The 18,037-nt window shown below is 29.4% G+C and overlaps 1 protein-coding gene across 1 annotated transcript in view; it reads left to right on the top strand.

The window, feature by feature from the left end:
* The first annotated feature begins 3,564 nt into the window (after positions 1-3,564).
* LOC128392780 (neurogenic protein big brain-like) overlaps positions 3,565-18,037 on the top strand; it is a 41,153-nt gene continuing 26,680 nt past the window's right edge. Inside the window, exon 1 of the mRNA XM_053352856.1 lies at positions 3,565-4,525. Coding sequence (XP_053208831.1) covers positions 4,074-4,525 — 452 coding nt within the window. The 5' untranslated portion in view covers positions 3,565-4,073. The remainder of the gene's footprint in view (positions 4,526-18,037) is intronic.

The following is an 18,037-nucleotide window of genomic DNA, read 5'->3' on the forward strand; positions in this document are numbered from 1 at the left end:
AAGAAAAAGGAATGAGAAAAAAATGGTAAGATAATGAAGATGAGGAAAAAAGATGAAGATGATTTGTGAAAATGTTTCTCTTTCTTTTTCTTTCTTATTGATGATGACTTGTTATTTCTCAGAGAATCTCATCTTCTTAGTGATAATAAATCAAAGAGTCGCTAACATTAGGCTCATTGAAATTCTCTCTCTCTCTCTCCTCATCTTCCTTCATCAATTTATCTCTACATCACCTTATCATCATGATCCACCATGAAGATAGTGTGGCTTTTGTTTCATCGGAATAGATTCTCATGAACAAGAATTTTGTCTGAATAATTTTCCGTCAACAAATAGAGCCCATTTTTAATCATCCTTTTAATTATCAAGCAATCTTTCAATTATCACTCTAGTTAAACTAACCAGTGTGTAAGAAAATTCATCAATCAATTTAATTGTCCGATTTTGATCAACTTTTGACCCAATTGTAAATATATTTATTATCAATATGATTAATTATGTCCCATTTTTCAAGGTCAATATCAGTCAACAATTGATAATAAAAAACAAATCTCACAATTATCAAAACAATTAAACCAATTTGTTGCCAATGAAACAAACACAATGAAGATGATGATAAAGAAACAAGGATAACAATTAACAGTTGATGATATGACAGTTAATTGATTATCCCGATTATATAATCGCGTAATCAGTTAATTAGGATAATATTAATAATGGTGGAAAGAAAAAAAATTAACTTTCAATTCTAACCGTTAATTGTTATTTCTCATTGACTCTTATTTTATATATGAGATAATACAAAAGAAACATTGATTTAATATCCAATACAACAATTAAAGGGTTGATTAGACTCGCAATTAAAAGTGTCATTACATTAATAGTTATAATCTTCAATTGAGATGATAAGTTCAGGGAATAGAAAAAGTTTCATCTGAATGAAAGGAGATAAAAACTCTCAATACTATGGGAACTATTAGTTGATGATGATGCTTATGAACTTTTTCATGGTAATGATCATGATGAGAAAGTGGAAAAGATTTGTGAATATCTCTTTCACTCTCAATCACTTTTATTTGATTTCACCACCGGTAAGATTTAGATTGGATTTAACTAGGATTAAGTTCAGCATCAATCATCTGGAAATTCAGTTTATCGAACTGTCATTTCCAAGGTTTTCCTTTGGATCAAATTCAATATATTATGAATTTTTTTCATCGATTTTATCATATCAACATCAGTTTTAACCCTTTGACTTTGAAAGAAACACCATGAATTCTATTAGAATGACCTGAGTTTCTCAGTTTCATGGGAAATTTTCAGATGAACCAAAGAAAATTATTAAAGGAGAAAGTGATTCTGTACTTGATAAAGTACATAAACTTTAACCATGTTCAGGGAGATTCATTTATGGAAAAGAATCAGGAAAAGGTTTGATTGTCAATTGATTTGATGATTATGATGATAATGGTGATAATAGGAAAAGTGGTTGATTGTGAAAAGGACACTTAACAATGATAATATTGATAACAATTACATGTTTTAATGGACTCACTTTGATCAATTTGGGTGAACTCAAGTTTGTTCAGATTTTCTGATTCAATTTCAATGTTTATGTTTATCATCAGCAAGATAATCATCATCACATGAAGTAGGTGTTCATGTCTCTCTTATTAGAAGTAGGAAGATGATTATAAGATGGATTGAGAACCTCATCATCTCTACCGTTAGTAGTAACCATTTGATGGTCATTAACTTAATCCAGTTCCATTAGTTGAAGAGGAAAAGTTCTGACAAAATTTGGGTTGGTTTTTTTTCACTATTATTTTTATTATTTGTACCATTTCAATGAAGGTTATCATTATCACTGCTTATCTCCCATGTTACACCATGAAACTCATATTCTCCCACCTCCTTTGGTTCATCTTCTGTATCAATATTACATTTTCACTTGTCCACTTCCCTTGACCACCTTCATCTCTCTCTCTCTTTAATACATGATGATCATATTTTCACTTCCTTCATTGAGCTTTCAAATGATTATTATCATCATTTAGCTTGAAATTGATTCAATTACAATTATCTGATCAAATATTTATCTCCAAATGATGATAATCAATGTGATTAAGGTTTTCAAATGTTTGCCTTTCATGATAATATATTAATACATGTACGATTGTGATTACAGTTATTGTTACCCTTAATGTCCAACAATTGAGTTGTTATGATTAAATCACGATTTTGATGAAAAATAAAGGTCACCAGGGTCAATTTAATCACTTGAGCTTAATCATCTATCATGATCATCATCAAATTAAGTGTCCTCTCAATAATTACAATCAGTTATTAGTAACAATCAATTTTCATCACGAATCGTTTTTTTTACAGGGCGTTTACACCAATTAAAATCCGTTTTTTTTGTACAACTTTTGATCTACACTACCTACAAACATTTAACCAATATATTTCGAGTCGTCATATCATATGGCTCTATTTCAAGGTCATTCATCACAGCACGTGGTTAGAGGTCATTTAAAGATTTTTCTAAAAGTTCAAGAAACAAATCTGTTTAGTTGACCTGAACGCCTTGTATAGCATATCAATCTTATGAAAAATGTGCAGGAAGTTTATTTCAGCCAGAATTCATTCATCTTTCCAAAAATATATGCACAGTTCATATTCTTGAGTACATAATTCAAACACATATCCGTCCAGATACAATTGAACAATACATGTACTTCAAAAATATATTACCAAAGTTACGTTCGCGGGTTGATCACGATAAGTATTAATATACAGGGCTAATCGTCTAATATTTTTACTGATGAGTTCGAGAGACTCTAGGACTCATTGTTACCAGTTTACAACACGGTTCTTGATTCAATTCAAACTTTTCTTGATTTATAACTTATTCAATTGGAGCCTCGTTTAAATTAACTTCCTAACTTATTCAATGAAAGAATTAAAAATAATGACAGTTTTAGTTTTTAATTGTTCTACTAGAGGGCAGTAGTTAAGATGCATAAATAAATAATCTGAAAGATGATTTAAGTCGGACAATTAACTAATGATCTGAGATTTTTCAAGCAATTTATAGTAAAAAGTACCAAGATAATATTTAGACCCATTAAAAGGATACAATGTAATATCAGTTCCTAATGAATTCGAGGTTTTCTTTCTCGAAGTCGATTCAATTTTCTAAACTTTTTCTTCGACAATCAATTACGATTAAAAAATTGTTCTTATGAGATTGACGTTTTTTTTTCTTTATCAATTCCAAGAAAATGGCCTGATTCCAGTATCTCACATCAAAGAGAACTCTATTCTTTATCTTCTCTCATGAAACTATTCTATCATTAAGATTATCGAACTCCCAGTAAATTGTACTAATCATATTATCTTCAGAGATTGCGCCTCACATGAAGATGGAACCGTCTCATCATCCGCATCATTTTTTCTTCTCCATAATCATCTCTCTCTCTCTCTCTCTCTCTCTCTGGCAAAGATTTTTCTCTTCCACATCTGTACTATTTCCTTTTCTCATCCGCAAAACATTTAGACTCCACCATCAGTCAGTGTTATGTACACTTGTCATTCTCTCTTTTATCATCCTTCTCATCCTCATCCTCATCCTCATCCTCATCCTCATCAATAGTATCAACATCATCTTCTCACTTGATTTCTCTCCATAGGAAACCTCATACAGCTCTAATAGTGAACAAAAAAAAAGTCACCGAAAACTTTTGTTTCTCCATTTCAGTTTCATCTTTTTTTCTCATCCGCATCCTCATCATCTTTATCTCTGGTGTTGATTTTATTTCATCATCAAAGATATTTACTTTTCCCTCCAGATAAACAAAAATCAACATCAACTTTTCCTCTTTTCATTGAAACCTTGTCATCTAATTAATTGAACATTACCAAACAATTTAAACAGTTATATACATTATCATTGTCATTACTTGATGATCAAGTTAATTAACAACAATTCTCATCCATATGATAGTATCTAACAAGATTAATTGATTTAGTGTCGATCAACAATTATTATCAAATCAAAATTGGAAACTAACATGATGGTTTTACCGAGGACCAACAACAATCAAATCAATTTATCAACTGAATCATTTTTGATTGGATTAGTTGAGAGAATTGATAAATTGTTACTCAATGATGGTTATCGAAATCAATCAATGTCCCAGGAAGTTAAATCACTTGAATTTTGGCGAAGTTTAATCGCCGAGTGTTTATCAACCTTTTTCTATGTGTTTCTTGTATGTGCGGTCAACATTTCCTGGACTGGGTCACTTATCGGTCATACACCCAATTGGATTGTAATGTCGCTTACAAGTGGCCTGGCGATGGTCATTTTAACCCAATGTTTTAGTCACATCTCAGGGGCTCATGTCAACCCAGCGGTCACTTGTGCTTATCTGGTCACTCGTAACATTACACCCTTAAGGTCAATATTATATATTATTGCTCAATCGGGTGGAGCCATTGCTGGAGCTGCTTTACTTTATGGGTGAGTAGTAATGTCCAGTCTTGACCTCGAAAATTAAACAATCAGTAAAACAAACAACAACAATTAACTTTAATTACTTAATTTTTTTTCTTTCGTTTCATCTTCTCACTTATTATTTATCCAAATTGTCAACTTGTTGGTTATAACTATTATTATCATTTGATTAATTGTGTTAATTTACAATCAACACAATTAACTTTTAACTTTTTCCTTCAACCATTATGATTATAAATGTTTAATCATCAACAAAATAATAATAATTGTTGACAATGACATTATTATGATTAAGTTAAACTACCTGAAGAAATATAAAAAATGTTGATTTTCTGGTTATAATAAAAAAAAATTAACTTAATTTGATTATAATCAGCAATTGTTTATTAATTAACGATGACAGTTAATGTGACAATTAACGTTTACTATCATTATTTGATGAAAATCAATGGTGATTTAACAATAGATTACAAGGTTTAGGTTAACAGTTATAAGAAAAAGAGACAAATTAAATTGTATTAATATAATGGAAAAGAAAAATGAATAATAATTAAGTTTAATTGTGTTTGTTTGAGTTGGAAAGTGTCTAGAATCAATAATTATAATTGTAAATGTTGATCGAGACAATTAAAAAGGTGAAATTGTTAGTCGTTGCTGTTGAAAATTAAAGATTAATAAATTGTAAAAAGTTTCTCAAATTAAGTCCATCAGAAAGTGTTGAATCAATGCAACATTTACAATGATTATTATTACTATTAAAATAATCGTTGATTGTTGAACATTGGACTACATGAGTTGGAATTGATCGGATTAACTGGACCAGGTCACTTTGACAATGATGAAGACTACAGTCTAAGTTTGGCTGGAAAAATGAAGATGACGAGGATGGAGATGAAGATGAAGATGAAGATGAAGATGATGAATAGGATGGAGATCTACGGTTTAGTGTAGGTGGAGATTGAGGTGTGTAGGATGATGAAGATGAATCTCTATTTGTTGATTGTTGTACTCGATTTAAATTGGTTAATTCAATTTCATATTTAACTCTTTCAAATATTGATAGACTTGAATTGAAACAGCATTTACAGTCATCTGAATTGCCCATTTTAATACAGGTAATCACTTGGGAGGGGAAACGTTTAATTGCCTTTACCTGAGGCCCATTACAGTTATGATGAAGACAATCAACATCAAATAGATTTGATGATGATGATGATGATGATGAGCCTGAGCCTGAACCTGAATTTGATGAAGATGAATCATATGATGATGGTGCTGATTTAGATGATTGTGATGATGATTTTTTGGATGAAGGTGAGAAGAAGTCAAAAAAATTTGATTCTAAATCAAATGGATTACTAATGAAATTACGTGTTAATGATGAATTGTTATTATCATTATTGTTAACTGTTGATCCTTGTTGTTGTTGTTGTTGATTTTGTTTGGTTGAGGTTGATGAGGATGAGGATGAGGAAATTGATTTAGTTAGTGATTTAACACAACATTCACATTCACTTTCACCCGGATTACCATGGTAGTGACATTCACTGTTTGGATCATCAAGAGATTTAATTGCTTTCACTTGGTAATCATCACAACTTAATACTTTACAAATACGATTATCATCTTTACCTGAAGATGAAGGAGACGACGAAGATTGAGAGGAAGAGGAAGATGAAGAAGAAGATGATGATGATCGAGATCGTGTCATCAGTGATGAACCAATTAACCGGTAAAGTTTATCCAATTCCGCTCGATTAAGTTGTGACCTTAAACAGCAATGACATTGAGTGTCGAGTTGATGACAACGGATTTGATCAATGAATTCAGGTCCACTTCGAATTGCTTGAATGATTGAATCTTCACAAGTATTCAGGTAACATGGACTCGAATCAAAAAGAGGATCAACCAAAGGTGGTGAAGTTGTTGTTGTCGTTGTTGGTGTTGAAGGGAAAACAGTTCTACTTTGCCTTTCTTCACGATTATCATCCCAAATTGTTTGAAAAGATACCGAAAATTGTATTAATATTGATGATAAAATTACCAATCGGATAATCATGATAAACATGATGGAGACAATGATGATTTTATTATTATTATCACCAAACAAATGTAAAGATAATCCAATATACACAGACAGAGATAATCCTTTTCCTGTTGGTTTTAGATTAATATAAACAGAGGTAACAAGGTAAACTTAATGATTAGATTGAGATTTTGTTTTCCTGGTCCAAAGGGATTAAGATAACATTAGTAATGATTAGACTTAATCATTGAGACACATAAACAACAACAAGAAAAAGTGAAACCAAAAATACAAAACCAGAAATTCAGAAACCAGATTAAGTTGATTGTTGTTGTTGCTTGTTGATGTTGATTAAGTTGGTTAACTGCCAACAATGGATTAAATTTCTCAGAATTAAGGTAATATGATGGTTTTTTTTCATGGGAATAATTATAATAGTAATGAAATTACTTTTAATCTTCATCTCATCATCATCACAATCGTCAGGCTATTATCATGTTTGAAGGGCTTTCGACAAACAAAAAGTAACATCAACATGTTAATGAGAGAAAAAGTTAAACTCGAAAACTCGAGATTTAGAACTAAAAGTTTTCGCTTGTTGTTACTTTTTTATTACTATTACATTGACCAGAATTGTTGTTGATTATATCAAATTAAATGGACACTAATAAAGAATATGATGATGATGATAATTATGATTATGATTAAAGTTGAGAAACAATTAGATTGTATCTTTAATAAGAGAGCTTGGAAAAAGTTAATTGGACTTAACCTTGAAAAGAAAAATTTTCTTAATGATCTTAAATTGTTCATCTTTAATTGTGGATAGTTCAAGTTTCATTGGCTTCATCATCAACTTGTCTTCCTTGAAACTCACAATCAACATGATATTATGAATATGATGATAAAAAATGAGAGAAATGATTAGATATGATAGATTTATAAGAAAAAATTCATTCAGTGGCTACAATTTTATTCTCAGAACTTTTTCTGTTTTTTTTTCTGTCTCTGAATAAACATCATGGTAGATATTTGAATAAATTATATACTCATCATTGAACTTTTCCATTCTTCGTCAAATTTATCACATAACACAAATGCTGATTGTTTACATTTTCATTATCATAATTACAATAACATGATAACCAGATCATTATCTTGATTATCATGAAATCCTAAGTAACCAATCAGTGAATCAAAGCTTTCAAATCTCATGATGATTTCATTTACAATGGTTCAGGTTTCAAGATTAACTTTATTTCAGTTAATCAGAAAACTTTTCATCCTGATAAACCATCGCCATTTATTTTCCTCTCTCATTCACCTTATCTCCATCACTGGTTGTGTTTCTTACTTTTCAATTTTTCACCATCATCATGATGATGATCACGATGATGAAGATGGAAAAATCAATCGATTTTCCCAAACCAAATTCTTACATTTCTTTCAATTCCACCACCATCATCACCTAGCCATCTATTTCCTCTGATTCAGTTCAATATCATTCTATTCCAATGGTTAAAATAAATATCGATGATTGTAGTTGATTACTTTTCCTTGATTAACTAGAGAGTTAATCAAACATTTTGAGGTTTTTTTTATCAATTCTCATTCATTAATAGTTATTAACAACATCTATTCTCATTGTTGTTGATTAACTTTTTTTTCCATTTCTCGATTGTTGTTAATTATCACCATCTCAATTGTTATATTGAACTTTTCTCACTCAGCTATTAACTGCTATTAACTTTCATACACTGTACACATACACTTACAATTAACTTGATTGTGAAAAAAATATTATATATAATTCAGTTACTGTTGATTAAATTGTATTATTGTGTAACTATTTATACACAATTCCCATTAACATTGTTATTACTATTTTGACCATTGACCAAACAATGATTAAGTTTTTTTTTATCATCAACATCATTATGATCATTATTTTAACACATACACACACACAATAAACTATTATCATGTACAATCATCATCATCATAATCAATCAATAAATTGTTCACCGTTAACTTTGAACAAAATCAAATGAAAAAATGAAAAGGTAAACATGATGATGATGGGAATCAATTGACTGATCACTCAGCCTTTTGTTATGTACCTTTGATAACTTCATTGTATTATCGTTATTATTATTATCATCATCGTCCATTGTGATGACCATTAACAGTTTAGTAAGTGAAGGGCAAGTGAAAAGACAGAGAAATAGAAATTCAATTTAACAATCAAAAAAGTTTTCGATTAACTAATTATCGCATTCGAAAGTAATAATCGAGTAAGAGAAACTCAGAAACTTTCACCTGGATTAGAACTCTCGTCATATACAGAGTTGGAACTTTAGTTTCACTCTCTCTCTCTCTCTCGTTTTCTCATTTATTACGTTTCTTGATTGAACTTGTGGTTATCATTTTCATCTCTTGATTCTGATAAATGAACAGAAAATCATGATCCTTATCATGATGACGATGAAAAATCAACATTCTGGTTCTGTTAGATTTTCATTATTTTTATATCACTTTCCATGAAATCGAGTCATTCATGGAGAAATCATGTTTTTCCACAAGTTTGATTCCTCTATTGGAAAATTATGTATAGCAAATAGAAAAATATTCGCCATTGGAAAAAGTTTCACATCGATTTTTCTGAATTTTGGAAAAACAAAAAGTTCTAAATGTTGCCACAAGCTCCACTATTACTTCAATAAAAACTTATCGAGATATAATTTAACTTTTCTCACTTTCTTTCTATTAATCAAGATTAATCATTTTGATCTTGTGTTGCTTTTTTTGTCCTCAATTGCAATTAAACTTAATTATCAATCTCTTCCGGTGGTTTAATCCTCTGTGTGACCTTCACATTAGGGATCCATTATAAAAGTTGGATCATCAATCAATTACCAAAAATTGATCAAGATAATTGATTAACTTTTCTGTTAATTAATCTTGATGACAACAAATTAGCAAAAATAATTAATTAACCAAATAGATATCAACTGAAAAAAAGTTTAATCAATTTACTCAGAATTTTGTATCATCAGGATTGAATAATATTGAGATACAGAAAACATTATCATCATTGTTTAATAACAATTAACATCGTATTAAATTATAGCAACAATTTAATCAACTGACCTCACCCATAGGTCAATTAACAACCAAATAGCAAATCAAAGCCTCGCCCTTTGCATTGTAACAATTAAACTTGATTGTAACATTATTATTTAAAACGATCAAGGCGTTTACCATGAAAATTCAGATTCCAAGTGATATTTTCCCATGGAGATGAAACTTTTATCATGCTTCATGATAATCATCTAAAATTCTGAATAATTTATCAATAGATTTGACTTTCTAAATTAACTTATTAAATACTATAAGATGATTAAATTACTCATTAGATTAATTATTCAATCAGTTGTCTTGAAAATTTAGTGATTAATTTTCGTAGCTTAATTAGGATATGATTAAGTGATGATCAATTTAATTACACACTACCAGTGATTTTAATTTCAATTGAATTGAAATTTTATCCTTGTAATAATCATTTTCAACATTCTGTATCTTATATCATTTAATTATCCTTTCTACAATTAAAGCTAATTAGTTATTAATTGACATTGCATTAAATCACTAACTAAACTTTTACAGGCAAAGTCAATTAGACAGATTAACTTGGAGCAAAGTTAGTTGATTATTTGTCTATCTTGTTTGATACAACAAGGATAATCAAATTAACTTCACTGTCACCTTACAATTAGATTAGCTGATTGCTCACAAATCATTGGAAATAAAATCAAAATGAACCAATGGAAATCTAATGATGATAATTACTAAAAATTGATCAAAATTAAAGGTTAATTACTGAGAATGATATTCAATTCCAACTTTAACAACCAATATAATAAATAATCAGCATATTAACTGATAACATTTAACATTGAAAAAGTTTCCAAAACTTTTCTCAACCTTTGATTACCTATTTATCATTGAATTTAGTAACTAATTAACTAATTCAATTCTCGTTGTCTAATTATCTGATTAACTGAAGGAAATATTATCGACACTGAATAAACTTACCGTCGATATTTTCTTGAATTCGAGCTCAATGTTACACGTTATTACAGAAAACTCGATAATAATTTCGAAGAGAGAGAAATTTACAAACTAACAAATTCGAAATGTTCAAATTTCTTTCCTTGTATATCTTAACTCTCCCTCGAAACATATCCTTAGTTTTTGAATTCGTACATAGATTGAGTTCTAAATGCGATGTACAAATAACTGTAAATGATGTTTTTTCCAGCACAAAAAAGTATCTAGCATGGTAACAGCATAATCTTAATGACTAACATGCAATGTTAATGATACTTGAGATGATAAAGATGATGATGATTACAATAAGATGATAATGATTATGAGCATCTCTATGTGATTTATGCAAAAGGAAGCTGCTTTTTTGCCACTGAAATAACAACAGTTGGGTTAATTAGTGATGAGAGCTGTGCTACTTGATCATCAGCAAAGAAATGAGAGAAAAAGTTAAAGAGAAGAAAAAAATGTTAACAATTGATGATAACAGAAAAAGGATACGGATGCTAAATGATGATAATGATGAGTCCACAAGATGAGATTGTAAATGTAGACAATCAGCTGGAATCAACATTACATTTGATGGGTTAATGGTCAAGTTTACATTAAGTTTTTATTGTGCAAGATAAAAATTCATCATTAGCTTGTGGTGATAAAATGATGATGATGATGATGATGATACCATCAATTCAACATGGATTGAAACATGTACCCTGTGAACATGAAATTCAATAACATTTCAATATAATTTCATGTTACATATACGAGGAAAGTTGTAGATATTACAATTCTGATGGTTGATCAATTTTCATGAAAATCATATGACAAGAAAACTTATTTTCCCTGTAAATTGGTTTATCTGATTTTGAATTTTTCCCTTTTCATTTCATCAATTCTTATATCATAACTTATAACATCAGTTACCATGATGATGTTGGTTATATTTCAAGATATTCAATCATTCAGTAATACAAAACTCTGGTGTATTATTTTCAGGAATAACTGGTTTTGTTGAGTAATATTTTCATTGTAAAAATTTTAATCATCAACCGATTAATAGATAGTTTGAAATTTAATCAATTCTTATGTGTATGATTGTAATCACAATTGCATCTTAGTGATCATTGATCACTTTCTGAAACTTATCCTCTTTTGTTATGTGATGATTAGATTTGAAATAATTTAATCATTTTTTATAGCAGCTGAATCCAAGTTTAATGTCGCTGATGAATATCAATTGATTATAATTGCAAATTGCTGTGAGGAGATTAAAGGAGATTAGTTAACAAGGAAAAAGGATTAAGTGTTGAGGATGAAAAGGAAATGGTGAAAAATTCGAGATATATACGAGATAAGGAGCAACTTATTGGGTGTAGAGTTTTTCCCATGATAATATTAAATTGTTTCACTCTTTTAATCCGAATTAAAATTAATCATCATCATGAACAGTTGACTGAACTTGTCATGGAACTTTTTTTTCTAGTGTTTACCTTCTGTGCCCAATCATTAAATGTCAACATTTCAATTTCATCTCCCAAAGGGATTACCTTTGATTTCCTGTTATTTCATCATGAAAATCAACACACAATTTGATAAGATTGAGACACAAGCTTGATTAACATTCAAATGTCCACAATTTTCCAGTGTCGTTTTTCATTTGATGACAACTGGACATGTTGATGGACAATAGATGAACCATCAAAGTAAAACATTGATCATCACAATCAAACTGTAAATTATTCATTTAGATTGAAAGTTGATATATGTACTTAATTAAATGAATTGATTGGAGATGGAAAATTTTGCTTTTTTCCCAATGAAAGTTCATTTGATTGGAAGGTGAAATCGTTTTCATAAAAGAATCTCTGAATGATTACATGATAGAAATTGAACTTTTCATTTTCTCAATTCAATATAATATCTCATGGTAATTACATGTATCATCATTATAATTTCATCATCATTTCTATGGGCTCACATTGAAACTATTGTTTCCATGTTAATACATGATGAGAAGGATATTATTATTATGATGAAATAAAATCAACTACAAATATTAATAATAAACAGTAATCAGTGAACCAATTTCATCATGATGATGGAAAAAAAGTTCATCTTTTGATTTTCCATTATAAGTATTAACTTAACCATATTAAACTACAATATTATCATGATTACTCAGAGCATTCTCATAATCACTCATGAATTTCATCTCAGTTTTAAAACATTTCATTTTCCAAAACAATGTTACCATGAAATTAAATGGTACCAAAGAAAGTGTTGAAATCAAGCAAAGATTATGATTAAAAGTTTGATAATTGTAATCAATGTTTAACAATCTAAATTGTTGTTAAGAAAATTAAAGTTATATTAAAAAGTTCAATGATCTTTTCTCAGTCATGATCATCATGTGAATACATATTGTTGTAATTGTTTAATATTTAACGATCATTTTAATGATTCATAATCAATGAACATTTTAAGTTGGCAAATTTTTACTTGTAATTCAATCAATTGATTGGAAAGTGATTACAATTTGGTTGTAAATGTTTCATGAAAAATTAGAATCTAATCAATTGGGGATTTCAAACAATTTTGTTTCATTATTTTTGTTCCGATTTATTCAGTATCTTCATGAATTTGCATTTAATTGGAGAAACCATCATGTATATCATATTGATTGTGATTTCATGTCATGAGTTTCTGTGATTTCACCCTGTTATTATTCATATTTCACTTCACAGTTTTAATTTCATCACTTTGATCATATCTCTTTCTCTGCACCTGATAACTTGAACAATTCTGATTCTAAGTTTGATAACCATGAATTTCCAGAGCTTCATGAATGAAGAGACATTGATAATCATTGAAATCAGAATTGTGAAAAAAATACTTGAGAGAATATCGTATTCGAAGATATAAAGAGAGAGAACCATACTCAGAATTCATCATATTATTATCAATAAGAGCCATGATAATTGAGTGAGAATAAATTCTGGTGAAAATTTTTTCATGGATGAAAGAAGAAAAAATAACAATTTATTTTTTCCTCTATTTCTCCTTCAGGTACCGAATTCATTTAAATTCATTGATTGAAATTGAGAAAATCATTCAAAGTGATAATATCTGTAAATCTAAATTGATAATATTAATAATAAGGTAATACTCAATTCTAATAGCAAACTAATTGATATCAGTGTTTATACAAATTTCAATTCTGAATGAATGACGATGATGATTAATATTAAACCTGGTGTGTGTTTGTGTTCATTCAGCTCTAACCTATTTTATTACTCATATGGGAGACGAAAGGGAGAGAGAGACTACTTTTCCGATCGAATTACAATAAGAAGGTAGGAAGATGAGTGAATGACAGAGAGAAGAGAGAGAGAGAGAGTAGAAAACGGGGAGTAATTGATTTCTATTGATGGGTGAGGTGGGAGGAGATCTCACCGCATTTTCATTGTTCTCACCAAATCTAGAGCGTCCAATTGATTGTTACAGTTGATAACGATAATATGATGAGTGTCTCTGGGAGTTTAAACATAAGGTAACTTACAATCGGCGTGTGTATCCCATGAGTATTTCTTGTATTCTATTGATGAAGATAATCAATTATAAAGTAAATGATGCAAGTTCAGATATTTTAAGCCTTTCAAACTAGAGAGTGAAAGAGAGATATCATCTTATCACTTGCAAAATCTCATTGATAATACGTGTTAGATATTTAAGAGTAACTCTCTCTCTCTCTCTCTCTCGCAATCATCCGATGAAAGGATGTTAATTTACACGATTAATCTTAATAACTAAGTCAAGTATTCATCCACTTGCTCCTCATCCTTTTATATGACTCACTATTCTCGTGTCATCATCTCACTTTAAACTTTTTAAATTTTAAACTTGCAAATCATTTTACATGTAAATGATTTTACATGCAAATGATTTAATGTCTAATCTAAACTTTGATTAAGTGATAATTGAAAGGAAATTTTAACTTTCACTTATTGTGATTACAACCATTTCCATTTCAATTGTTGATTATTTAAGAGAGTGAAGAGGGGAAAAAAGTTTCACAAAACAATTAAGACAATCAAATGGTATTAGATTGAATTTACATCAAGTCTTGTATAATAATTGTCACATTTAATAGCTGTTAGGTGCAATTTTGGATCTCTCATGATTTGTGAACAATTAATTTTAAATTATTTGACAAATTTTGCATACAAAAAAGAAGTTGCAACAGTTATAAGTTAATCTTCAATCAACTATTAACTTTACTCGAGTGATGGTTGATGCGATATTTACAAAAATCATGAGCGACATTGATGATAATGATGTTTGCAATATCATCATAATCATAATCATAATCATAATCATCATCATTTGTTTACAAAGGAAGCCAATAATATGTAATATCATAATATTGCCATTGATAAAGTTGCTCCTCTCAAATAACTGTTACTGTTGATGAGGCGTAACAACAACCCACTGATACTTTAAAAAGTGCATGAAAAAAACACTACACATTTCAATGGGAACAATATAGAAATTGCAGCAAAAAATAGTCATCATCATCATCTCTCTCCGTCATCTTTGAACCCACACGAAAACTAGGCCCACTCCTCCTCTTCCTCCTCCTCCTCCTCTCTGTAGCACTTGACCATATGTCAATAGTATCACAATAAGCAAGAAGGACATTCGAGAGTTTCATTGAGAAAAAAACTCTTAAACTCTTGAAAAATGTTTTTCATTCACTTTTACTAATGATAACATTTTGTTTTCTCAAATCTTAATAATGAAACAATTTTTTTTCTATTTCTATTCCATAATCATTGTAACCTTGTTACTTTTATCTGACATGATCATCATTATCATCATCTTATCTTACTTTGTTTTTGGCAAGATACTTTTTTGATATCAGAGATGGTGAAGGAAATGATAAGGGTAAAAAAACCGTTACAAAAGGCGTTCAAAGGGAAAAAAGTGATGAGGATGATAAGGATAAAGATGACAATATGCTTGAAGCAGTTTTTTGTCTCTTTCAACAGAAAATTACTATTGCAAAGAGCAAAGAGTAGAGATCATTTTGTAAAAAGTGTAGAAGGCAAAAAAACTAACAGGGAAAATTATCAGAATCATTATAATGAATTTCCATCTTAATCATCATTTTCTCTCTCTCTCTCTCTCTCTCTCTCAGTCTTACTTGTCCTAATTAACATCATATTATATTTCTGATGAGTTATTTTGAGTTTTCATTAGGCAGCGATTCTGTTTACCTTGATCTAATGATAATATTCAGATTCCTCATGTTTTATATGAAAAACTCTGAAATTATGAGTTGGAATTTTTTTTGCAGTTTCTATTTGGTTCATGTAAATTTTGTACAACTAGAAATTCAAATGATTTGTTATACATTGTAATTAGCTTGATTTAATTTCTAATTCAGATTGATGTACTTAGTAGATTGATTTTTAGTTGATCTCCAATATTATTATGAATAAAATGATACAAAAATGTAAAATCAATTGTAAAGGTTGATCAGTTTAAATTGTTAGCAAATTCAATTGCTCAGACTGTTCAACTATATTCTATGTTCATATCAATCATCATACCGATTGCTACCTGAAGATAATTCAAATATCGTGATTATCATGATTGTTTCATCAAGTTTACCATTTAGATAACTAGGTTATTTGATTGCTTCATTTGTCTATTGTTTCAGTTACAAAGGTAGAAATTGAATTTCTGATAATAAACTACAGCATATGCACAGTGATGAGGATGAGTTGATGATGATTCAGGCGATTGCTACAGATGATAATGATGAAGATGATAATATTGCCTTGAGAAGTTGAATTGAATTACATTGCGAATGAAAGTAATAGTGTATCAAGCATTAAATAGGTATATTTGCCTCGAGGTGAATTTGTTGCAATTTAATGGGTAACAATTGGATGATCGTGTCGAATTTTCATCGTCATTAACATTTCGAAAAATAGAAATAAAAATAAAAGTCAATTTATCGAAATTTATATGAAAAAAATGAATAGTTTAGAATAAAATTTAACCAAAGATCAAAATTTCATTGACAATTTGATATTTGCCTTTAAAATGTTTCAAAGTCAATCCGTTTACAACAGAGAGAGAGAGAGAGAGAGAGAGAGAGAGAGAGAGAGAGAGATGATGATGATGGTTCTGATTCTGAGAGAACTGTCCTTTGGTAGATTATCAGAATTAGTGGCCAAAAACATTACGAATTTTTGTTTTCCCGGATAATCAGTTTGCTGAAAATATTCATACCCATGATTCAAGAATATGTGATATTCATATTGATGTCAAGAGACTTTGTTGACATTAAACATTGACCAGAAACTTTTTTCTCATCAGAGATTTTATCAAGATAAATATCAAAGAATTGAATTATCTCATGTATGAAACGTAATTTTGGAAGAAAATTTTCCATTCACTGTAATTAAACTCTGTCAAGTGTCATGAAAATTTAACTTTTTTTTTTTTGATTGCAAAAGTGTCAAATGCCTGAACATTGATACCATTAATCTACCATTGTTACTATTAGTTGATCAATATAATTACCATAGTCTAAGAGTAAAAATTGTGATGAGCATATTTTATCAATTGGAATAGTTTCTGACTGAATATTTTTTTGTGATTTCTCAAGTTTTGAGATGAACCAAAAGAAATCAGAATGAAAAGTTGACAGAAAACTCAAATTCAATCCTGATGATTCCCATGAATTCATTGAAATATATTAAATTCATGGTAATATCCGAATGGTGTCTCTCATCATCCTTTCTGAAAATGTCTTCATTTCTTTCATAATCAAATGAATAATTATGATAACAGTTGAAATCAAATCATCATGAGACTAATGTTGTTATTGTGATCTTTGATGAAGATGAAAAAAGCAAATGGATGAGAAATTAGATTTTAAATAATGTAAATTCATCCTTTTTTCATCACCATGAATTCAGTCTGAATATCAATGGTGTAGAAACAGGAAGAGACAATTTCAAGATGAAGATGAAAACTAACAGAATTAAATTCGTACAAAAAATGAGTAGACAAAAAAAACTCTAAGTGAAACTAATGGTTTGTATTATCACTGAAAGTGTATCATCATAATCATCATCATCTCCATCATCATCTTCATCAACTTGATGTATTTTCACTTGAATCCTGAAAAGTGAAAGATTAAATTTGATGATAAACATGATGAGAATCAGACTGGACGAGGATGCTGATAATTTGTAAATACTATGAGAGGGATTAAGATAAAAGTAATTGATGGCCATTAATTGTTGTCAAATGATGACAATTGATTGACAAGATAATATTTTGATTATTCAATTGTTAATCGTATCCTT

The sequence above is a fragment of the Panonychus citri genome, unplaced genomic scaffold (genome assembly GCF_014898815.1).
Source record: "Panonychus citri isolate SS breed McGregor unplaced genomic scaffold, ASM1489881v1 Contig00137, whole genome shotgun sequence".
Lineage (NCBI taxonomy): Eukaryota > Metazoa > Arthropoda > Arachnida > Trombidiformes > Tetranychidae > Panonychus > Panonychus citri.